The sequence below is a fragment of the Colias eurytheme genome, chromosome 1 (genome assembly GCF_061535395.1).
Source record: "Colias eurytheme isolate Ceu_HAF_F1 chromosome 1, ilColEury1 Martin Lab GWU primary, whole genome shotgun sequence".
In the NCBI taxonomy this organism is placed as follows: Eukaryota; Metazoa; Arthropoda; class Insecta; order Lepidoptera; family Pieridae; genus Colias; species Colias eurytheme.
The window spans coordinates 6,867,247-6,891,963 of NC_142980.1; the positions used below are offsets into that span (position 1 = coordinate 6,867,247).

The 24,717-nt window shown below is 33.0% G+C and overlaps 2 protein-coding genes across 2 annotated transcripts in view; both read right to left on the bottom strand.

Moving 5' to 3' along the window:
- The window catches only part of DIP2 (disco-interacting protein 2), a 304,666-nt gene that overhangs the window by 115,068 nt on the left and 164,881 nt on the right, over positions 1-24,717 (bottom strand). The gene's annotated exons all lie outside the window — the stretch shown is intronic.
- Dhc1 (dynein axonemal heavy chain 1) overlaps positions 409-24,717 on the bottom strand; it is an 88,386-nt gene continuing 64,077 nt past the window's right edge. The window contains 31 exon segments of the mRNA XM_090107009.1: positions 409-662; positions 744-876; positions 980-1,132; positions 1,206-1,362; positions 1,440-2,415; positions 2,485-2,637; positions 2,733-2,901; positions 3,005-4,573; positions 4,653-4,901; positions 4,971-5,765; positions 5,840-6,482; positions 6,567-7,059; positions 7,274-8,260; positions 8,414-8,775; positions 8,857-8,975; positions 9,061-9,357; positions 9,472-9,666; positions 9,756-9,966; positions 10,334-10,489; positions 10,661-10,833; positions 10,918-11,142; positions 11,261-11,472; positions 11,621-12,096; positions 12,174-12,373; positions 12,448-12,667; positions 12,898-13,157; positions 13,245-13,526; positions 13,822-14,021; positions 14,098-14,326; positions 14,404-14,613; positions 15,195-15,382. Of these exon segments, the coding sequence (XP_089963135.1) occupies positions 409-662; positions 744-876; positions 980-1,132; positions 1,206-1,362; positions 1,440-2,415; positions 2,485-2,637; positions 2,733-2,901; positions 3,005-4,573; positions 4,653-4,901; positions 4,971-5,765; positions 5,840-6,482; positions 6,567-7,059; positions 7,274-8,260; positions 8,414-8,775; positions 8,857-8,975; positions 9,061-9,357; positions 9,472-9,666; positions 9,756-9,966; positions 10,334-10,489; positions 10,661-10,833; positions 10,918-11,142; positions 11,261-11,472; positions 11,621-12,096; positions 12,174-12,373; positions 12,448-12,667; positions 12,898-13,157; positions 13,245-13,526; positions 13,822-14,021; positions 14,098-14,326; positions 14,404-14,613; positions 15,195-15,382 (10,946 nt within the window).

Below are 24,717 nucleotides of genomic sequence, written 5' to 3' on the forward strand. Positions count from 1 at the left end.
TACTTTTGTTTGTTATCGAAGTGTTGTGGTGTTGTAAAATTCGTAATAGACTATTAGTACCTAATAGATATTAAAATTTTATTTGACTAATCTTCGAAAGGTTGAGGCTTTATTAGCACTGAATCACGAACCAAGTTTAATAAAAATATTATTGAACATGACGTGTGTTTTATTTTATAGTCGGTACCTAACTCATACCTCATAATATTTACCTTAGAAGGCTTAGAATTTATAGAGAAATCAAATTATTCTTAAATTGAAAGAGTTCAAAAATTTATTAGGATAATGCAACATAAGCAGGTGAATTAACATTTCTAGAGTCAGATCATCAGATGTGCTACTTTACTTTAGGGAACTTTTCTTTTTGAAGCAAAAATTAAATTTTTTCCTTGATTTTTTTAATATCTTTTATTTAATATCACACAATAATGCCACCCCTCGTAATGTCCAATGTCTAGGATTGCTGTCTGTCTCAAAATCAATTGAACCCACATATTTGGCATCGGTCCTTTGTGGCTTTCTATATATTGGACATTCATAGAGTCTGGGATCCTTTCCTGCTGTTGTGTTTATAGCAAAAATGTAGATGACTGGCATTTGCTCATATAGAACTTTCGGTTTTGATTCTATTAGCTTCCCAGTTTTTCGGTCCAAAGATGCTCCTAGAATTAAACATTTAAGAATTAACGTTTGGAAAGTGTAGTTGTATAAAAATATTTTTCTATAAGGAACGTTTAATTTACCTTCAAGGAATAGTCCGTACACATAGACCCCTTCAGTTGGTCCCTCATGAACATCTTCTCGATTCAATTTAGTTATGTGATTTTGTAGTACCACTGAATCTAATGCCCATCCTTTATGGCTACGCGTTACTTCCTAAAAATGTAGGGAAAGTAAATGAGGATTTGAGCATTGATTCGAGTCACCTCATGTTAATTGGGTCCATTAATTAAGTTTAATAAATATCTCAGCATTATACCTGTCTCATAGCTGTCAAAAACCCTTGAGGATTGAAAAAGCCCGTCATCCAAAACGTATTAGGCCTCCCGTTACGTAACCAAATACGGTACTGTTGCTCACGCTCCAAAAGCTCTGTGTACCAGAAACCTAAAGTCGCAGATTCCCAAGAGACCTGATTAAGAAAAAGAAAGTGTCAATATAACTTTTAACACTATTAAGAGACAAAAAGAAATATTTGATATGACCTTTAACCACTGTGATGGTATACGTGCGTCGTACATGGCATCTAGAGATTCCCTCAAACCTTGACTCATCACTATAGTACCGTCAATTGCCAATTTAAGATCACAAAGAGTTGTGAAGACGGTCTTAATAACTCTCTGTATTCGATCAATTTCTTGCCTAAAATAATATTTTTATTAGACTTAATTTCCAGGATGATATACTTCAATTGCATTACAGAAAGCTATTTTCAGTACCTTAAGAAAATATTCATTGGAAGAAAAGCACCCATTTTTTGAAGAGCTTCCCGTACTTCAAATGTAATATATTGCTTGGGCAGTTTTTCTAACATATCATCTGCTAGACGATAAACTATACTTTCTCTAGTTTCTCCACCTTGGCTGCCTCCTTCTTTCGGTTGTACGCTTAAAATAGTATCTAAAATGTCTTTAGCGCTGTTAATTTGATACGTAATATCTGCATTACCATGAAGACCGAAAACTTCTGGAGTATCAGTCAATGGTAGTTGGTTGATATAATCCACATACCCCTGAAGATTTCTCGTTTGAGGTACTTTATATCCTTTATAGAACTCAAACCCGGGACGTAGGAGAACATCACAAAACCAAACGTTAGTAAACGTAGTCAGTAAACGCTTATCAAAATCATCTGTCACCCGACCACCATATTGCACTTCACCTAGCATGTAGCAAATCGTTGGCCAAGATATCCCCTTCTTCGGGTCGATTTCATCCAAGTGATTCTGTATGAATTGTACACTTGCAGCGTAATCCGCTTGGTTAAATTCGTACGGAATATTCCAACCCAATGGACCAAATTTTCTTCTCTCTTGTACTATTGTATGTAAAAATGCGACGGCGTACAATAACGGTGGCCACTGTGGCAAAGATGAATAATCTAATGTATCTTGAGTTATATTTTGGTATGTTCTCTTCATGCTCGCTCTTATCCCTTGAGGTGGTTCATTGGTAAATTTGATGGCCATTTGCAATAACCCTATCGGGAAATCTGTATGCACTTCTGTGGTTAACCAAAGACGGAACGATTCTTGTATATGCTCAGTTTCAATCAAAGCATCCATGGCTTCCACACAAAATGGAAGAGACAGATGAATATTTTGAAGTAAAACCCAACCACCTTCATTCATGGAGTCCGAAATCATTTTACGTGCGACGATTTCTTGTCCTTGTCCCATTGAAACGGCCTTAAGAACTGTAAAACGAAAAATAAAAATAAGTATTGTTTTACTGGAAAAAGTAACTCTGTAGGTTTTATGCTTACCTATTTCTTTAGACTTTGCAAGGGATGCGATTTGAGCTGATGGATCGGACCCAATAGACAAGATACAAATGAGTGGTGTCCTTGGTTCAGACTCCTCCCATGTTATCTCCAAGTTCAAAATGCGGCCTTCACCATATTCAGCACCGAGTGAATCTAAAGCACAATATATTTTTCAAGTCTTATCTATCTTAATGGATGAATTGCATTTTAAAACTATTATTTACGCGAATAAGATTGAAATAATTTACCGACAATATACTTTCTAGCTTGCGAAAGTGTTCTATCTGGACTCCAAGATCTAATGAGTAGCAATTTACGAAATACGTCGAGACTTTCATGGTACCCACTAGGAATTGTATCTTCTTCTGGTTTAGCTTTTTCGTACCATGTTCGCCATTCCTTTTCGTTTGTTGATATCTATTGAATTGAATATAGATGTACAATTGTAGGTACATACAAGAAAACAAATAGAAAAGGATTTATATAGTACCTAGATAAAATTGTTATGAATACTACTTACTTTACTAAGAACATCGGAAAATGTTTTCAATTTACTTATTTCAACCAAGTTTAGCCATGTAATATCTAGAATCCATTTGAATGGTTTAGGTGTAACTGCATTTAAGTCAAGTGATGCACCTCCTTTAACAAATGCCATGAACTCATCGTGTGATATTAGGCCACGATGACAATCTATTTTCATAGCCAACATCAGTGTAAATAATGCTTTATGTCTTTCATACAAACTTCGAAGTGTAAAAGCCCATACTTCGTGGGTTAAGTATTTAAGAATTATATTTATACGTTCCTCAGTAACGTTGCTTTTGGCCGATTTTGTTATAGAATTGTCGAAAATAGTCAAAAATTGTTTTAACGAATTTTGATACATGATATTAACATTACTCATTTCTACTATCAAAAAATATAAGATCGAGCCACGAGCGGCGACTGCTCGAAATTCTTCTCTTGCTTTGATGATTTTCTTTTCTGTAACTTCAGCCACCTTCAGCTTTTCATTGACTTCTTCAGCAGTCGTTTTTGTTATTTGCAATACTTGTATTAAAGCTTCATCATCAACTAACGATCCTTCTGAAGATGTTAAACGGCAAAGTAAATTGCTTTCTAGTTCCTTCATACTCCTTTGATTTTTCATAACTGATTCAAATAGAGCGACACGTTCTTCTTCTAAGTCCGATTTTTCCATTAAGATAACACGACCGAGTAATTGATCTTCAAGCCCTTGCATTGTCACTGTGAAGTCGATTATTGAGGTTTTTGCGCTTATCTCAGGTGAATAAGCTGGGTTTGGTAATTTCGTAGTAATATAAAGCATGAAACCAGGCATTACATCGCATTCTTTATCACCAACTATTACTTTTTCGATCGATCCCGATTTGATAAAATTCTTTTCTAATACATTGTCTATAACTGGATCTAATTCAACTCCTACATCCTCAATTAAAAGAGGTCTACCTAACGAGAGACTGTCTTCAAGATGTGTACGAAAATACTTATGATTTAATGAAGTTATCTGAAGTTCGTTAGAACTTTCTTTATTTTTAATCCAATTTTTGCCTTGACTTTGTGGATCTACTAAAAGTGGATAGGAGCTAGATTTGGTGACGATTAGCGCATTTTGTACGGATAATTCATCATTGGGCAAGCCTTGAAGCGTCCATTCAGATATAGTTGCACTTTCTACTAACATGTTCGTTATATTTAAATTATCTGTGACAGGTATTTGTTTACTTTTTAAAATACCCATCCACGTATTGAACAGATTGTTTCTAAATTCCTGATTGTATGGCCCACAATAAGATAAGAATCCCGTAGCTAATACAACATCTCCAACTAATCTGCCTAATTGTTGCTTAAAATCTTTACTCTGCTGAGTCCATCTTATCTTTTCTCCGCCCAATCCGTTGATTAGCTGGGTTGCAGCAGTCATTTTCCTTAAACAAACATTTGCAGCATCTGTAAGTTGTTGTTTTTCAGAGACTGCAGATTCATATTGTTCTTTCACTTTTCTTAACGACATTTCACGTTCTTCCAGCTGTCTTTCAGCAGATGCTAAATCTTCCATAGCGACCTGCAAATTAAATTATATTATAGATTTTTCTAATATCTAAAATAAATCCTATGTAATCATAAAAACTTCATAATCATACCTTCAGCCTTGCTTCTTGTAGCATCAAGCTAGCTTTCAACGGCAATACTTCTTTATTTACACTGTGAAAGAATGCCATTGCTTTGGTCCATGAGAGCAGACCCGCCACGTCACCACAAACACGCTTCGCTGTATCCATATTATAGTCTTCCATTTCAAAATAAGGTACAAGGTGCTCTACCATTTCATTGTTAATAATATCCTTAGGGTAATTTTGTAATTGCAGCAAAAATGTAGTACTTGCCATCATCTAAAAGACATATGCAATACAGTCGAATACTTTTAAAAGGATAGAGAATATTTGTAAAATAAAGTTTACCTTTAACGATTCAGCCCAAGAAGGTTTTGGACATGGTGCCGCCGTATCTGGAATGACTGGATGAAGTCTTCTTTGAAATAAGATTAAAACGCAATCCATAATCCTCATAATGAGGTGTGGAGGTCTACCCAGCTTTCTAACTGTAGCTATATGTGCTGGTTTTATTGTATTAAGGGCAGCTTCAGCTTCTTCAAGAGCTGGTTTCGCAGCTTCGAGTTTTCTTTCAGCTTTTTCTTTTTCCTCCGCTATATATGCAACCAAAGCTTCAGCCTTTTCTTTCACAACTTGAACTTGATTCTTTACTATTTCAGCTTGCATGGCCCGTTCAGTCACTTCAGTAAGTACTCGATCTGCTTTTTCAGATGCTAATGCTGAATCTTGTTCCATTACCGCTAAGTCTTTTTTTAAGACTTCTACTGATATCGACGCTTCACGTAACTTTTCTAAACCAGTATCCATGCGAAGTGCACCATCGCCTAATTCTTTTTGTTTCATTTGGTATATTGTTTTGTAGCCTCCTATGAAGCTAAGGTAAGACTTTGGCGTAACGTGTGACGAACGTCGAAATCTTGAGAAGTATTCTGTGGAAACTTGGGAGACCACATCTTGTATTGTACCAAGAACTGTTACTAACTCTTTTTTTACTTCTTTAGTACATTCGATCTCAAATTCAGCTAAGAAATGATCAGCTACTGAAACTAGAGCATCTTTTGGCCATGGTTGAAACCAGTCTATCGTGCAACCTGATATTAATGCCGGGAATCTTAAAGCTCTATAACGGAAGGCTTCACTAACCTTAAAAAGAAAATGAGTGTTAAAATAGATTTTATAGAACTCCACAGCATTTATTTTTTAACTAATGTACTTACAGGGGAAAAACATAATACGACATGCAAATTTTGGCATGTCCTATTGAGAAAATATTCCATAACCAATTCATTAGTTAAAGACCGCTTCTGGTTTTCTCTTTTCATAATTGGCGTTAATTCAGATATGATTTCCTGTTGTTCATCTTTGGTAAATAAGTTTGATATAACTCCAGAAGATAGTATATTATTTAAATATTCTAAAAATCCTTCTTCCTTTATGTCCAAATCAGTAAAGATAAATGTAGTGCCTTTACCTTGTACCCCACACGATCGGTATAACAGTTTTAAGTCTTCTAAGAAATTACCAACATTATACGATCGCGTTAACGCAATTTGGAAAGAACGATATCCAGCGATAAATGTAGACAATTTGGTTAACGATTGTTTTCCCGAACCACCAACACCTACAAGCATTACATTTCCACGAGGATGTCTTATAACACGTGATATTTTTACTAAATGTAACATTGCGTCTGGGAAAAACACAAGATCCATTCCCGAACCTCTAACCATTTCATTGAATTGTGATAAAAACATTTCTAAACGATCTCTTAATTCACTGTAGTCAAAAACTGGTTCATATACTTTTGGCAATTCCATATCTGCATCCTCACCCTCCTCTCCAGTCGGCTCTGGAGCATCTCTAAAAATAAGAAAATGATATGAAGTATTTAAAAATCTTGCTTTTAAAATTATATTAAAAAATAATGATTATATAGTTACTTACCTCATAAAGTCTACAAAAACAGGATCTTTTTCCATCATTTTCTTATACTCCGGTCCTAACATTTCTTCAGTGATGTCATATAATGCTTTGTTAAACCAGTTCTTATCTGTTTGATGTGTAAATCTATCCGAGAAAACCCTAGAACACTCATGTTTCCATAACAACATTAAGCATTTTTCGGATTCTATCACAGTGGGTAACGTACCCACCATACCTTGCCATACACGCGATAGGTCTCGTATAGAAAATACATAGTGAAATTTAGCAGGCGTAGGAAGTAGATTAACTCTTGTTCTAGCCCACAGCTCTCGAGTTAAAGGGATTATTTTCTTTATGAGTGAGCGTACTTCAATTGTAAATCCACGTTTAGCATTATAATGTCCCTCTCCAATCACTTTAAATATTTTATCAATGGAGTCATTGTTTGGTAGGGGACAGTTGAAAATTGAGAATTGTCTTTTTAGCCTAGCTGGAATATCATTCCTACCGCCACCTGTAAATTATAAGAATGTAATAATTAGAAGAAAATTATCCGGTATAATTATAATAATTGATTTTATAATTTGTTTATTTTCATCACAAATCTTTTATTTATGACTAACATCTGTAAGAGACTGGTGCCCGAGATAACTTTAAACTATTTATGTTACGGGTCAATAGAGATTATGAACTGTTATACAAAATATGACTTATAAGATGTCGTTTACCAGGTTGTCCCATAGCTCCTAAGAATTGTAAATCAACAATGGTCGTGAAATCTCCCGGCTTCTCCAAGCTATAGAAACCTCCCATGCTCATAGTTTGCCGCACTATTTCATTAGTGATTTGATCTCCCCATTCATTGATTTGAGGCAAGTTAATGTCATCAATGAACACAAGCATTCGTTTTCCCCCAGGAGGACCAAATGTCATTCCACTCCGTTTTTCGACGTAACTTTCTATAGTTTTTTGAAATTGATAAGGACTCGTAGCTGATGAAAAATTGAACGAGCGCCCCATGAACTGTTCTGGATTTGCATTTTTCATATAGGCTTTCATCATTACAGTTTTTGCAGAGCCCTGTTCTCCAAGAAGTAGTACAGCTTTCCCTTGTTTTGCTATGCAATGTATCAGGTAATTTATTCTGACATTATCTACGATCGGAACAAGAATGTTCGCGTAATCGGGAGTAGCTGTATCAGGGTATTGGTAATTTGTCATTAAGTCTTCCCATAATTCCCACTTTCCATGCTGCTTAACATAAAAGTCGAATAGTATACTGGGCTTGTTGTTTGGATGTTTGGGAATGTCCAATATTTCATTGAAAGTTGTTTTGATGTACTTATCATACTTATTTCGGTCATTTGTTTCTAGAAGAGAACCAAAACCCCATACTAAACAAAAAACGTAAATTTTGTGCAGATGTTCAGGCGTGTAAAGAACGACTTCTTCTGTTTTTTCTTTCTCCTCGTCATCTTCCATGTCTCCATTGACCGATTTGCTTGCAGACGGATCTTCTGTTTCTACTATTTGTGGAGGTACAAGACCTTCCAATAAATTAAGCATTTGAAAAACAATGTTACTTTGAAGAACGCGCATGCTAAATAGGAGATTCTGAGTACACCAAGTGTATGTATTTGGAAAGGTTTGTTCAAAAAGTGAACTAAAAACCTCCATTTCTCTTGCCGATCGTGTTTTTAACCAGGCATTTAAAACTGAAAGTAAATTAGTAAAATTAGGCATGTTTAATTACTCATATTTGTTTAATTGTGTTTTAATGGTATAGGTACAATAAAGTATTTTTCTTTCATTCATTAATAATGATTAAAAAGTTATTTAATTCTTGTTTAAATAGGTTGAAAACTTACCAGGTTCCCAATCTAACCCCGAAGAACTCATATATACCATTCCGTTTCTAGAAACAGTTGCAGGTGATGCATTATCGATGTTTTCTGGTTCAAATATTATTTTGGAAGTTGGGGACATAGTTAAACGGTCACCGTTTGCAAGAGTCAGAGTCTTATTATCGTCAAGTACTGAATTTAAATTTTCAATCCATATGCTGTCTACTGGGCCATCTAAAACTAGCCAAATATGTTCTCCAGTTTTAATTTTAAGCGTCTTCCGCCATAATGCTGAGAAAATTCCGTCCGTCCAATCATTTGTAGCAACATCTAGTCGTCCGAACATTTGGGCTGCTGTTATTGCTTTTGGATTCATTCTCATTTCTCTGTAATAGACAATTTTTATTTAAGTTCATTTAAGTAATACGTATTTTTTTTACTTTGCTTTTAGCTGAATAAATATCTACCTGTGAGGATCCTCTGTGTCTGATAGAGCGCTCATAACTGTATGGATGCATGTTGTTTTTCCAGCTCCTGGTGGACCTAATATCATTATACCATGTCGAACTCTTTGAGTTTCGTACAACTGAAATTTCGTAAAAATGAATGTGAAGGAATAAGTGAGTACACTAATATCTCAAATTATTTCACCAATACTTTATTTAACGTACTTGTATAATTTTTAAAACCCAAGGAGGATGGTAAACTAAACCACTTGCATCGACCTGTTTTCTTATGGCTTCTTCCAAGCCAGGGTAAGTTGTTTTCTCCAGAACTTGGTTAGGAAACAAATCCGCAACTAAAGAAATAAAAAGAGGCTCATCTTCATCGATGAGTTTTGATAAATTCATATCTCTTAAGACCCTCATAACGATAGTACTTTCGTTGTCTTTAGCATTCACTCGTTTAACAGCACCAAGAGTTCTTAGAACGGATAAAATATTTCTAAGCCCAAAGTCATAGTGAACCTAGAAGTTAAAAGTATTATAAAGGTTATAATATTTCTTATCATTATCTTATTATTAATTTTCAATAATACCGTTATAACAGTAAGATTACCAATGTGAGAAAATGGTACTTACCTGTTTAGTCAATTGTTCCTCACAGAGTTTGTATAGCGTGTAAAACTTTCGAGCAAGAGTTATGTTTTCTAAGAAACCACAAGAGGCGAGTTTCACACGAATAATGATTTGACGATCCGGCACCATCATAGCAACAGTCCTAAACTGTATTTTTAAGTTTTCTGGTAATTCCTTACGCCCAGCATATCCTGGATTCTTTTGTATAAAACAAAACACGGATAAATTATCAAATCACACGGTCTGACAATTTTAATTTACTTTTGCTAAGCAAGCTTAATTCTCACCATAGTAATAAATATACCAAATTCTGGACACATTTCAGACATATCACCGTCTGTGAATAGGAACGTCTTCTTCTTTTCTTTCTTTGCAGCCAACACAACAGCCACTTGTTGTGCAGCTACCGACAGCACGGGCAGCTCGATACGATTGAACTCATCGAAACATCCCCAAGAGCCAGACTGTGCAAGACCTTTGTAGATTCGACCTAGTCCTCTGTAAGAATATTTAATGTTTAGGGATATATTTTTATTTTATCAATACTTATTACTTTTACAATTTAACGCTTAGTTTTAACATACGCACAAACAACAAATGTTTAAAAGGGGAATTTACTCAACATAATATATCTAATTTTGTAGTTTATAACAAGATAAGAAACAAACAAATCATATTATCATGTCTATTAGACTGGCTACTACATATGAATAATATTTATCAAATGTTACATTCCATAGCGTGGCATATCTAATTTGCGACTAATAAAAATGTGTCAGTAGTTTGAATATTTATTTACAAATGTTTATACTCAAGAACTGTCTACAGACCAATTTGCGCATAGTAAATATCATAATCATTAGACCTATAATCCATTTGGTCTGAACAATTGAAGACGACCACGTATTTTGCAAGGGTTTTTCCCATGTCCTTCACAGTTTCCGTTTTACCCGTTCCCGCCGGTCCGCACGGAGCTCCTCCCATACTCATGGCTAATGCTTGAGCTAGTGTTATATAACATCTGGAAAACAAATCGTTCTTTACAGTATCTGAATTATACATACGTACCAAACATTACAAAATTGAAGTCGTGGGTGGGTATTTAAATTATTGAAGAGTAATAAATCTTAAATATTAGCACGACTGGTCCTTCAAAGCATTAAAAATTCAATATAGCAATCATTTAACTCACCTGTCTGTTAAAGGCGTAATTACGAGGCGTTCTGTACATCCCAAGTATTCGTTTTGATATGTAAACGTTACATCAGTTACGGATATCCAAGTTTTATCTGCATCTTCTTTAAAATAAAACCTACATTGCTTCAACCATTCGAAATCATTCGCTGAACGAACATTTAGGCGACACTGGAAGAGCAATTATTAATTTTACTTGATTACACACCACTACAAATAGTACTACATATTATTTTTAGATTCCGTATACTTTACCAGCATGTCGAAAATATCTCGTTGATGTACATGAATGGTGATAAGAGTCTCAAATTTAATTCGCTCAATCTTCGTAAGATCTCTAGTAGTTTGGTCAATCAGAGTGTTGAGTAACTCCAAAAATTTGTTATTAGTTTCCAACATGATCTTTTTGTCTTGTCGGGCTTGCATCAAAGCAAGTTCTGCATCTCTTGTCCAAATGATTTGTATACCAAGAAGGCCAATCTAATTAAAATTTGATATTACAAATAGTTACATATTTTTATTCGAGAGCATTAAAAAAATCAAAGGCATATTAAAGCAATTAAAAATGGATGATTATATAAATGAAACAATTTCAAACCTGTGCTGGCATTTTATCTAGAAACATCAGAAGGTTAAATGTCGGATCATTAATGAATGATACAGCGTTACGTATAATCGAGTGTAGGCTGCTTTGGGCAGATTGCAGTAGTGACGTCAGCCAGGTTTCCACAGAGCCCTCCGCACGCACCGGCCTCTCTAGCTTTATTTCTTCACCCTCTGAAGATACTATTGATACCATTTTGTTGTACTCTAAAACATTTAGACATTTTTAAGTTGGTTTTTATTTCATAGCAGTAAGCGATATATCAAATAAATATATATTTTTATGTAGCGTTCTAAAAAAATCTGAATGCGTATAACAAATAGAACAATTATAATCTTAATATCGACACATTACCTATATCATGGAACTTAACATATCGTATGTTATCAAATATAGATAGCAGATGGTTTTGAATCGTATGAGAGTCAGAAGCTTGGCCGAGGATTTCAAGCAATGCTGGATCTGAGACAAAGAAGAAGCGCGGGAACATTGTCCGTTTCTTCTCTAAATACCCACTCAAACTTTTCTGGCAAAGTTCGAGTTGTTCTTGTAGATGTGGCAACAATTGTTTCAAGAGATCATCTCCAACGCAACAAGACACGACCCCAGGAGTCTCGTGTGCTCTCTGCATGATCTTTTGCCAAGATTTATCAATCTTTGAGAAACGCTTGGCTTCTTTGGGCAACTGTTTGGCGATATCACCTCCAACGAAGACAGCTTCTAAATAAACCCACATGTTTTGTACTAGGAGCCATCTTTCTAGAATTTCGTTGGTGCTTTGTAGATCGTATAACCATTGTTGGATCTGTTTTCTGAATGGTGCATTGTATCTGTAGAAAGAAATATAGTATGATGTAACATATTTTAGTATTTAAACAAAATAATTTTAGAGAATTGGATTTGTTACCGATTTGATAATAAGGAGCCTAATATCATTAGACTATCCTCAAGCTGTCCAATAGTTTCTGCAGTCGTATCACCCCTCAGTAGTAATTCACCTCTGTTATTGAAGGTTTGGAAGGTCAGTTCATGTACAGACCATTCGTTAGTCACTTGGCGAAGTTTCGCCTCTATATCCTTTTCCTTCATTGCTGAGATACAAATGTCCTATGGAATAACAATCATGTTAGGGTGCTTCATGAATCTTGTAGTGTGTAAAATTTTGTTTTAAGATATTATACCTCAATATCTTCTTTGTTTTGCAGGAGTGGAGCTTCAAGAATATTCTTTAAACAAAAGTCCTCATTGTCTAATTCGAATATATACTTTGTGACTTCCATAATTCGTTGCCAATGACGGGGTTTCATTGCCTTGTTGGCCATGAGCTCAAGTAGAGGACACATGTCATTAAAGTCGTCAATGGTCTTTTTGAGTGCGTAGAAGGCAGGCCATTCTTTAAGGCTGAGAGTTTTTAAAAAAACGATAAAAATGCTATTTACAATTTTTTTAATACTTTATTGTAGTAATGGTCATTACTTTTTCATAGGTAGGTAAACTAGGTAAGGTTATAAGATGCTCTCATCTAAAAATCATCGTGAAAAAAATTGTAATGACAATTTTCCCAAAACATTTTTTTAAACAAAAAACAAAGTTTCAAATTCTATATAAAAATTATGTCCTCATAAACATACCCCTTAGGAAGCTTTCTACATCTATTCTGGAACTCCATCAGTTCATTGTTTATTTCCTCAATATTGACTTCTCCCCACGGTATGTCATAGTAACTGCTTACTCTATCTATCACATCATTATAAAGCTTATATAGTTTTTGAAGAAGATTTAGTTCCTTCCTAATTTGAGCCAGCTCCGGATACTCAGTATGAGGAAGGCCAAATAGCTCCTCACCATTTTGATATGTTTGTAATTTGCGCCACATTCCATCAAATCTATTCTGTAAATTACCTCATAATTATGGATTAGGTAATAACAAAAATATACAAGAAATTAGTTTTAGCAATCTTGTTAATTGAAATCAAACCTGGAATAATATTAAACGATCGGATGCTTCTCTGGGACTAAGTCCCGATTGCATCGGACCTGCATGTCGGTATTCATGACAATAATCAGCATTGTCATCTCTGAATTTATCCAAATTGTTCTTCAAGTCTTCTTCGAATTGCGGCTGCATCTTGAGAAGCTGAACATGAGACGCTAGAGCAGTGGCTTGTAACTGTTGCCAGCTATACCTTAAGTTATCGACTTGTTCCATATCCTCTTTGCTCACTGGCAGCTCATATCTTGTTATTACATTGAATGCTTCCTATGAATTGATAAAAAGCGATGGTTAAGAATAGAAATATTATAAATATTTTGTTTTTATTTTCAATGCAAATCAAATCAAAGAGAAATTTTTATCGCATCTCCTTGTTTATCAATTTCATTTTAAAAGATATACCTATTTACAACCAATACTATTTATTGGAGAACATTCAAAAACAAACAGAACATTTTACCTGCTGAACCGATATTAATACCTGTCGCTAAACTATGCATAATCTTAGTGTATCATCAACATTAAAATAAATTACAAAATACCAATATCATAAGAAAAATACCTCGACTGGGTCTATTTTCAATTCCATATCCACTTCTTGTTCCCTTATCTTCTTTAATGTTTCCATGACTGTTCTTACATCATCCAAATCTCGTATCGGCCTTTCCAATTTACGTTCTAAATCGTTCATAATAGCGTAAACATAATCCATCTCTCGCTTGTATTTTTTACGCATTGCTTGACTTATTCTATGTGTGCCATCTGAAAAGAAACATTTTCATTCAATTTCGTGAAATTCTTTATTTTATTTTGCAATCTATATATTCTTAGTTCTTACTCTTTAATTCAGTTATAAGCCCTAGTTTAAGCTTCTCCGTAGAAACCGCGAGACAATTGCCAATAATTAGAACATCAGGTTCAGTCGTCAATTTAAGTTCAAGCTCACTGTGCCTCTTCAAAGCAAGCTCAAAATCGTTCAAATTCCAAGTTAAAAGTTGTCTTAAGGTCTTCTCACATTTCCACAAGTAATGGTAAGGTCGCCACCGTTTTACTAGTGTATTCAGTTCCTAAAATAAATGAATAACGTTAAAAGAAATTCATATATGAAGAACGAAGGAGGCTTTTCCATAAAATAAAAACCAACCGTTTTAATATTTTGAGTACACATCGACAAAAGAGTCAATGTCTTTATAATCTCTTTATTTTCCATAACGTGACTGTAAAAACTTTTCTGTTGGAATGGGAAAACAGGTTTCTCTTCCGATTCTAATCTGTAATATTTCTTCTTTCTCATTTTCGCTGCTTCTATCATTTTCATAGATTTGGCCATGTTCACTGGCGCGACAGTTTGAACCTGTTCGTCAAGTTTTGTGACTACTTGGAAGAGCTGATTTGACTGGTGGCCTGTCAGTTTCTTCCAGCTAACCTATACATTTGGTCAAGCGTGCGCAAAGGAGGGAGTGCAGCAAATAAACGAACAGTTAAATTATAATGGTTGTGTTATATACAAATGACCAACCGATAAAGCGACACCGAGTGTTTTGCAAACAAAATTGTACAAAAGCGTTTAAGCATGAGGTTATATTTGCAGACGACATCACCGTCAGATCACATAGTTTGTGCATAGTATAGACACGACACAACAATGAACACCACAATTTGGAAAAAAATGAATTTTCTTATAAGTATCTGTGATTTAGGTACATTCTAAATTGGTTAGAATTGTATACACCTAGTAAAATGATAATTCACAGGTGAATAGTTTTGATATCACCGACCTGGGTCGAATCTGTATGGTGAGCAGAAGGCTAAAATAAGAATCTTATTATAATATACAATCATTTATAAAACTCAAGACAATGGACACAAATTCAAAAGATACCTTATTAATTATTTTTATTTTTAATACAATTCTCGTTTACTGACATCACTCACAATATTTTTCTTTCAACATACCCTGGAAGATTTCCCTCCTGTCCACTGAGCTACGCCTTTTGACAGGCCTGAAATGTGTTTTCCAGCCAGCACGAGGACTTCTTGGATTTCTTCTAATGTAGGTTTGACGAGAACATTTGGTATTACCAAAGCAGCATTTAGCAAAAACATCGGCTTTTTATGGTATCCTGAAAATATAAACAGGTATTGCATAATCATTATCAAGGGATGAAGGCTTAGTAATTAAAAAAAACTTCCTTCTCAACTACTTCCTTCCTTCGAGAATCTTCAACAATTGTAATATTATAAAGCTTTGGGGAGTTTGTTTGTTTACTCAAATCTCCGAAAATCATTCGAACCAAAATGATTTTAGTTTTACTAATGGATAGATAGAGAAGAATAACTTGATAAATAATAAAAGTAGGTAACTCAAAATAAGGGTATAAACTTATAGAATTATTAATTAATTATTTTAAGTATTAACTTATTGATATTCTAAGATAAAACTTTAAATATGAAGTATTTCATGTAAGAATTGTTGCAAAATGGAAAAAAAAGTCTTTTCGAGAACGAAAGAAGCTGCGTGTTATTTATTCTTAAATTGTGTGTACCGGATATACATATATTCTTATGTTATTATAATTTTATAATTCTTATTTCACAATTTAATTAAGTAAGTGGCACATCATAACTATGAATTATCTAAAAAAATATAAAGTGTTAATTTTGTATACGTCGAGCCTTGTGTGATGGGAAGAAATAATTAGGTATAACAATATTAGATAAAAAAATATTATATTACATTATTTGTATCAATATAAATCGATAATATTAAAATAATGAAAACAAAAACGCAATTTTATCTTAAATACAAAACATACAAAATTTTCATATAAAAAAAATACACAACGGCCTACCGAGAAAATTTATACGTGAGTGTACTAGGACATCAGAACATGATAGAAGTTGAATTCCCATTATTTCCTACTACGCATGTCAGGATTTGAGACATGCGCATTCGATTCTAGAACCATGTTAGTATTTTGCATGACTTTTGTCTTTCATTGTGTCAAATTGACGTGGCATTCCACTCTTTCGTGCAATTTAGCGCAAGCTCTGTGGCAACTAGAGCTTTTGCGATTCATAACATCCTGGTACACGTGCGGGTATAATTTTCTAGCCGCAGATATCCCAAACCCTATTTTGTATGAAGAAATTGCCGCACCAAACAAACAAAATTGCGGAAATAGAGATATAGATAGTGCTCTCAACAGGAAATTAGTTAAAGAAAGTGAATATTTTAATTTTTAATTTTGCTAAAAATTATTTTATTCATTATGTGTGAAATAAGTAAAGATTAAAGTGTTAATTTTAATTAATTATTATTATCTATTATTAATTATTAATATAATTAGAACCCATTGGTTTACATATTGTTATTGTTTAAATTGAAACAATTACCCAACTTGTAAAGTAAATTTGATGGACAAAATAATAATAAAACTTATAAAAATAAAGGTATGGTTTATATAAAATTTCATAAAATTAGAATTTAAAAAATAACATGAAACATCTATTTATTGTTCAAACTATTTTTAATTTACAACGTTATCATAACTAAACTAATAATTTAGGTTCCTTTACATAGCAAAAAAAGAAAATTAAATAATATTATATTAATTAGTATTTGAAATCCATAATTTTGTTCGATGTTGAAATTATTAAATACCTGAGGTTTTATAAAACAATATATTTCATTCATATTGCTTACTGGCTTTGTCAAATAGAACGCGTCGGAGCGCTAACCAAGCGCTAATCAGACACCGCGCTATGACGCTAAAATGTGTTATTACGCCATAACATCATACCTTCCAACAGAGTGCTAACAGTATACGCAACTCTCTGTCACGGTGTTAGGAAGCGATGACGTCGAGCATTGTATTTAAAAGGTAATGGTTTAGCGTCGGATTAAAGGGTTAAATTACTCCATAATAATTATGGAATATTCACAAACGAAGATATTCTCCTATTTCTTTCCTCTTTTATTTGCGTCGTGCACCCATACTTTTGTCTATGACCAAGATAATGCATATAGAAGTAATCACGAAGTAATAATACCTCCATAACAAACTTTTTTCAGTATAATATACGCTTTGGTGAATGGTACGTCGCGTAGAAGGGGATGGATTTTGATTAGAGATCGTTGAATGTGTTGTTTGGTGCGGTTATAATTTTCCCCTAAGTATGTACAATTTCAATAACTCAAGCTACCAAATTACTAGTAGGTATTTTAATTTATAATAACGTTATCATTACTTCCTCGCTCATGCACTACAATAACTGAAGAAAATTAAGTTAAATTTCCTAAAAATTGGATGATCAGTTAAATGCCTTGTTTGTAAATTATCTGAAACAACGGAGATTTTTGCGTCACCAAACCTTATTTCACACCAAAGCCCTTCTGAAAGAGTTCATCCACAGGCCATATTACTGTAATAATGTGTGACATAAAAAGAGCGTGACATACTCGACGTTATATCGCCGTAACATCGTGTAAAGTACAGGTTCTATCTGACAAAGCATTTACTTGACTCCAACTGAGCGAACTTTAGCGCAAGCGCTGTGGTAATGAGAGCTTTTGGGACTCATAACATCCTGGTACACGTGCGGGTACTATTTTCTAGCCGCAGATATTCCAAAACCGTATTTTGTATATATTTATTTATATTTATTATTTTTAATATAAAAATAAAAAAAATATATTGCATTAATGACTTTAAATTAATTTTATGACACATCTATAAATAATTCGTCATACAATTTTTATTTTATAAGGAAAAACGCTATAAAAAATATTAGATATAATTTTTATTTCTCCGTAGGCATTTCCTTGCGGCAAACTTGCGTGTAGGTTATTTTTGCGAAGATCCAAAAAACTTGAAAATCCCAACAACAAAAAAAAAATTAATGAAGTTTTTGTTTTTAGTTTTATTTATCATTTTGTCCCATAATTTTGTGTTGCGGCCAAAATTATTTCAATAAAGTGATTTTAGAACGTTTGCGGATGGAAAACTATTGCCGCACGTGAACCAGGATACTGTTAGTCACAAAAGGTTGTAGTTTTTACAACGCATGCGATTAAATTGACTTGTTGATTTGTTTAGTGTTAAAATTCTGATAAAAATGATATATGTATAGGTAAACTAGCAAACCGGGCGAACTCCGTTTCGCCACCAGAGACACCTATTCTTTGCTATAAACCTCACGGAGCCCGAGACCTTTCCAACGAATGCAAAACCGTGGAAATCGGTTCGTGCGTTCTGGAGTTATAGCGTCAGGAAGGAAAACCCAACTTATTTTTATATAGAAGAAGATATAATATTGATACACTGTAATTCAACCACATAAGTAAATATAGATAAATATAAATAATACAGAGACAAAGTTTCATTCTACCACTCTACGAAGAGAATAGGAACGTTTGGCCTTTATATTGTGTCAAAAGACATTTGAAAAATACATTGTAGCTAAAAATCCTTTTTGCTTTTTTTTTTCATTTATCCCATTATTATTATAAGTTTTATTATAAGTTTTAATATAAGTATTCTTCCTATCACAAAATTTTCAGTACCTACTATGAAAAACATGCATGTTATTTCTTACGCATGGTTTTAATTCATTTACTTTATTATTTATCAATGTTAAAGCATATTTTTTTACAGTTGATTAAATTATATGTTTCTACTAGCTTTTACCCGCGGCTTCGCTCGCGCATAAAAAGTTTCATACATACTTCTATCCCCTATTTTACCCCTTTAGGGGATGAATTTTCTAAAATCCTTTCTTAGGGGACGCCTACGTTATGACATCTACCTGCATGCCAAATTTCAGCCCGATACGTCCAGTGGTTTGGGCTGTGCATTGATAGATCACTATATCAGTCACCTTTGAGTTTTATATATATATATATATATATATGGGTGATTATACAAAAATGGGGTAACTCGATGTCATCAGCCAATTTAAACAAAGTCTTATTATATTTTATTCAAATAACAATCTATTTTAAAACAATGAAGCGTCCTTTACTTGGTCACTCAATTTCACTTCTTTATTTAAAATACAAATGAATAAAAAAAATAAATTAATACCTCAAATGTCAGTACTTTGGCATGTCACAACTCCGAAAACCAACAATCAAGTGACTATCGTTTAAACATTATCATCGATTTAAGAAAACTTACAAAAACACTACAATCTTTGATGTACATAGTATTATATACTACAAATTTCATAACGCAATGTTTTCCATTTTATTTAAAAAATAAAATTAAACTTTGTCATCGTTTTCACTAGTCAGTCCGTTGTGTGTTTTTTAAATTCGAAATTCTCGCTAAATATCACCAAGTCGAGGTCAAATCCCTGTCTAAGTATTAATGTTGGTAATGAAGTTACTTGTGCACCGCATATTTTGACGGCCGTCATAACTGTACCAGCGCTAGGGTTGTGTTTGTCCTCTAAAATCTTGCTGCGCCAGTCAACATTTCAGTCCTATGGTGAGTCGTTATTTTATTGTTAATCCGATTTTTATTTTCATTTATTAATGGTTAACTATGATTTGTAAAAATATAGTTTGTTGATATTTGAAATTAGGCAAAAAAACATAATTTGTGATTATAACCTCATATTAAGTCCCTTTTCATCAATCCGCTGGCATCAGTCCTTTGTCAGATATCGTGCCAGAGGACTGACGCGACCCCATAGTACTGATGATTCTGTCGTTTTTGAGAACTTTTATCTTGATTGCTATTGGTATAAGCATTTCTATTTTATATTTCAGTTTAAAACATCATGCGCCACGCTAAAAGAACCTGAATTTGACTAGGGAAGAAACATTTAAGAAAGAGTAGCAAAGAAAAAAGCTATTGAAACAAACTACTAATAATTTTATTAAAAAAGATCTTATTTTATTTTAATTATTGATTTTGATGCTTTCAGGGCATAGATTTTTATATTGATCAGATAAATACGTATACGTATATTACTGTGAAGTAAAATTACCTCAAAATAACATAAAAGTTAATTAATATACTTAATAACATTATAAAAATGTCAAGGGGCTCTTATGAAAACTCAGATGAGACTTTCATTCGAGACTTTGGTTTTTAATTTTACTATAATTAGTACTTTTAACATAAATATTGGTAGATTTTTAGGGCTCCGAACCTCAAAAGGAAAAAACAGAACCCTTATAGGATCACTTTGTTGTCCGTTTGTCTGTTAAGACGTTTTTTTTGGAACGCGTGGAGGTATCAATCTGAAATTTATATTGGATACTCAAGATTAAGAACCCTTGGGGCTGTAAAAAAATCAAACTTATAACGCAACGCAATCAAAAGATACCTACATCCGTTAATACTGCAAATTTCCGCAAAATTAAATATTCGCAAGGGAATAAAAAAACACACAGGATGCTTGCAGTGTATACAGTCTACTATAAACTGCTATATAGTTTACTTCTACTTGGTAAATAGCAACGTCTTTATAACACAGATAAGGAAAAATTGCTAAAAGTGTAAATTTTTAGTTACAAACATAATAAAAAATAGGTTTTTTAGGACTCCAACTCGCACTTGGCCGTTTTTTTGTTTCTTTTGTTTGTGAATTACTTGAAATATCAAGTAAAACTAAGTCAAAGTAGAAAAAGTTAAGTAAGAGAGTAAGAATATTCACGTAGCGTTAAATGTCAGAGGGCTGTTTTGAAACTTGAGACATTGTTTTTTCCCAGTATCACATATTATTAATTATCATTTTTAAACGTAACTAAGTGATTTTAATACTTAAAAGACATGTGCCATTATTAAAACTGAGAGATTTGTAGTAATTTTCATTCAATTTCTTTAAGAATATTACAAAATTGTGTTTTTTATCAGTACCATGTTAGCCTCGTCAGTCCCCTGGAGGCCAATTTCAGAAAATTTAAAATATCTCACAATCTACTTAAAAAACTGGCTGGCCCGATTTGGAACAATATATTCATTAGATTAGCTATCATATACACCCTAATTTGTAACAATCTGATATAAAAAATATAGTAAACAAAATATCCTCAAAAGTTACCCCATTTTTGTATAATCACCCATATATATATATATATATATATATATATATATATATAGATATTTTATTTATTAACATATTATTTAATATGCTGCGGATGGCTGTATTGTGGCTGTATCCGAAAAATACGTAGCGAATCAAGCATATTGATAAAAAATTGATATTATTGTAAGAAAAAACACGGGAGGCCGGTTTAAATATTAGTTTGAATGTAATAAGAATGTACTGCGATTCTACACAGCTACCTAATTGATGTAGGTAGTTGATAACAAAACGCAGCAAGTCAACGACTATTAGCAAAGTGAAGGTAGGTGGGTCGAACGTCGTATAAACAACGTCCGAGCCCCTAGGCACGAATCGTACAAATGCGCCACGAGTCAAAGGAACGCGGCAATTTATAGTATTCGACAGCTAAACATGTTTGGACAGGAAACAGTGACAATTATTCATCCACAAAAATATTAAATCAAAAGTTACGTCTAACATTATTTTAAATATATTTTGTTTGCAATATTCGTAGTTAGTTACCGTAAAATTATTTATTTATTTCATAAAAATATTTCTTCGTAGAGCTTTGAATAATCGAAAAACCTGATTTTTCAATATTTCAGTAATTAAATAATTATCGGTGATGCCTACCTATCGAAATGTAATTGATAGAACTAAATATTTAATGAATAAATTTTTCCTTCTACAATCCACAATTCTGTTTGGAGCGGACAAGGAGCGGACCTTTTTCGCCATACAAAAGTGATTTTAGAACGTCTGCGGAAATAAAATTATACCCGCACGTCTACCAGGATGTAATGAATTTCAAAAGGTTTTATTTAAGAAATTATTACTGCGCTTGCGCTAAAATGATCGAAAGGTTGCTACAGTTCTGTTTCAGATAGGCGGAGCTTTTGGTTTTCGTAGCACGTTCGTAGATCGCTGAGACAGGAATATATATTTGTCTCTTCATTATATTGGTTAGTAACCGAAGTATATAATATGTATAAAGGATATACAATTAATTAATTCAGACCATAATTCCTGAAACTGTGAGAGTTGGTACAGCTATTTCTTGAGGTGTCCAGATGAATACACAAGAGGGACAGGCCAGTGGTGAGAGGGGCGGGGAAGAACTTTCAAGTTTTTACATTAACCTATGCTTAATAAAATATGTCATTGAATATATTTTAATTATTTTATAATAGCTAGATAATATTTATTGCAAATATTAAGAAGCTATTATATACAAAGAAATCATTTTTCAGGGATTTTCGTGCGGTTCACTTGCGTACAATATCTCTGGAGTTCTGACACTAAGAATTCCTGATACGTATTCAAGGTTTCATTAATAAACTTATATTAAACAATATAAAACAAAAAATACTTATTACTTTTTTAATATTATGTATTTACAGTGGCATTATCTCTGTAAAAAAAATCAAACTGAAAATCTTAGATTGAAATAAAAAATTATTATAATTTGAAAGGATTTTTGTTCAAATATTAGTAACATTCTTTAAACAATTGAGTATGTGAATAAAAAAAATTATTGATTCTTTTTATGTATTTTAAAACTTTATTATTAATAATATTGATATTTAATGCAAAAAACTTCAAAAAAATTTTTTTCCGCTAATTATAATCAATTAAAAATTGATGAAATTTAAATTTATTGCTGACTAGACAATAATATTCAAAATTTATTGCTAAAATACGATTTGTTAGTTCAGGTTCCGAAAATAATATTCTTGATGTTGATATATTTATGATCACCGATTTTTGTCAGGAGTTGCCTTTTTAGTATTCGTACATAATGGTACAAAACAAGAACGATAACTTTTGAGGTTCGCCAATTTTAATATAAATTTAAATAATATAAATAATATATAATTTTAATAATGACAACAAAATTAAATAGATCAAAACCAACAAAATACAGTATTTATTATTTTTCTATCAACTGCAATGAGTGAAAACTAACATTATGACGTCACACGCGTTCGGGTGACGCTTTGGGAGTTGTCGGTGTCTTCGGTACTGGATTCAAAACTAATTTTTATTTTGAAATAACTTTTGAACTATTGCAAAAAAATAAAAAATAAAATAGTTTTGTTATAAAACTAATATATAATCTTTCCATTTAGCACAAAAAATTTTTTTATTCAAAAACTCAATTATTAATTACCCTCTATTCCGAAGTCTTTCGTGCTTGCGTGTATGTAATGGCTGCGGATGGTTAAAAATAAAAACCCGAAAAACTCACAATTCTTAACTTTTTTTTTTGTTTTTCAATAAAAATATATTATGAGTTTTTCTTAAAAAAAACGGGTCGCACTCCGGGAGTGCCAGCAGAAGTGAAAACTTGATTATTAACGTTCAGCATGTTTGATATTTTGGAATGGTATCCGTCTTACGCATGGAATATAAGGGCTAAAAAAAAAACATCCATCTTACGCTTTTTCGATCAGGCCACGTGTCCTGACGCGAGTTTAAGATTTTATACCCAACGCCGCTAAAGAAGTTTTCACTTCAAAAAAAAAAAATAGTTCCATAATTTCATATAATTTTCAAAAATCCATAAATTGGGATGAGACGACGACGCACTGATAAATAAAAATTTTATTGAATAAAAATTATTTACTTACCACAATCCAAACTATAATATTATAAATGCGAAAGTAACTCTGTCCGTCTGTCTCTTACTCAATCACGCCTTAACTACTGAACCAATTTGCATGAAATTTGGTATGGAGATATTCTGAGACCCGAGAAAGGACATAGGCTACCTTTTATTGCGAAATATGTACCACGGGCGAAGCCGGGACGGACCTCTAGTTTAAAATAATTTTATAACAAATTTTATGTACCTACTTTACTTTCCCTTCCTACTGAAGTTGTCCGTGTGGTGTACCTACTTGCATTTTATAAGAAATAGCTGCGGATGACTAAAAACTCAGATTTATAATAATTTTATATTAAATCTATAAAAAAGAATCAGCAAAATTAAAAAAAAATACATATTAAATTTATTGTCTAATGCTTGTCTAATGATTATTAATTTTATCTTTTTAAGTTATTTTAAATCTATCATAATTGGGGACGACGACTCGCACTGCACCTACAATTTTTATTTGGAACGACTGCGGATACTTATACCCGCACGTGTACCAGGATATTATAAATATTAAAAGGTCTAGCTATTAGAGCGCTTGCGCTAAAATGATTGAAAGGGTTATAGAAGTTCTGTCTCAGATAGGCGAAAATTTGATCTTCGTAGCACGTTCGTAGACCACCGAGACAATGTATTCTTAATTTTATTGTTAGCTGAAGCTTTTTTTTATGATTGTTATAAAAATAAATATGAATAAATTGTTGAAAATATTTGTATTAAAATGCAGCCATTTTTTGTGGC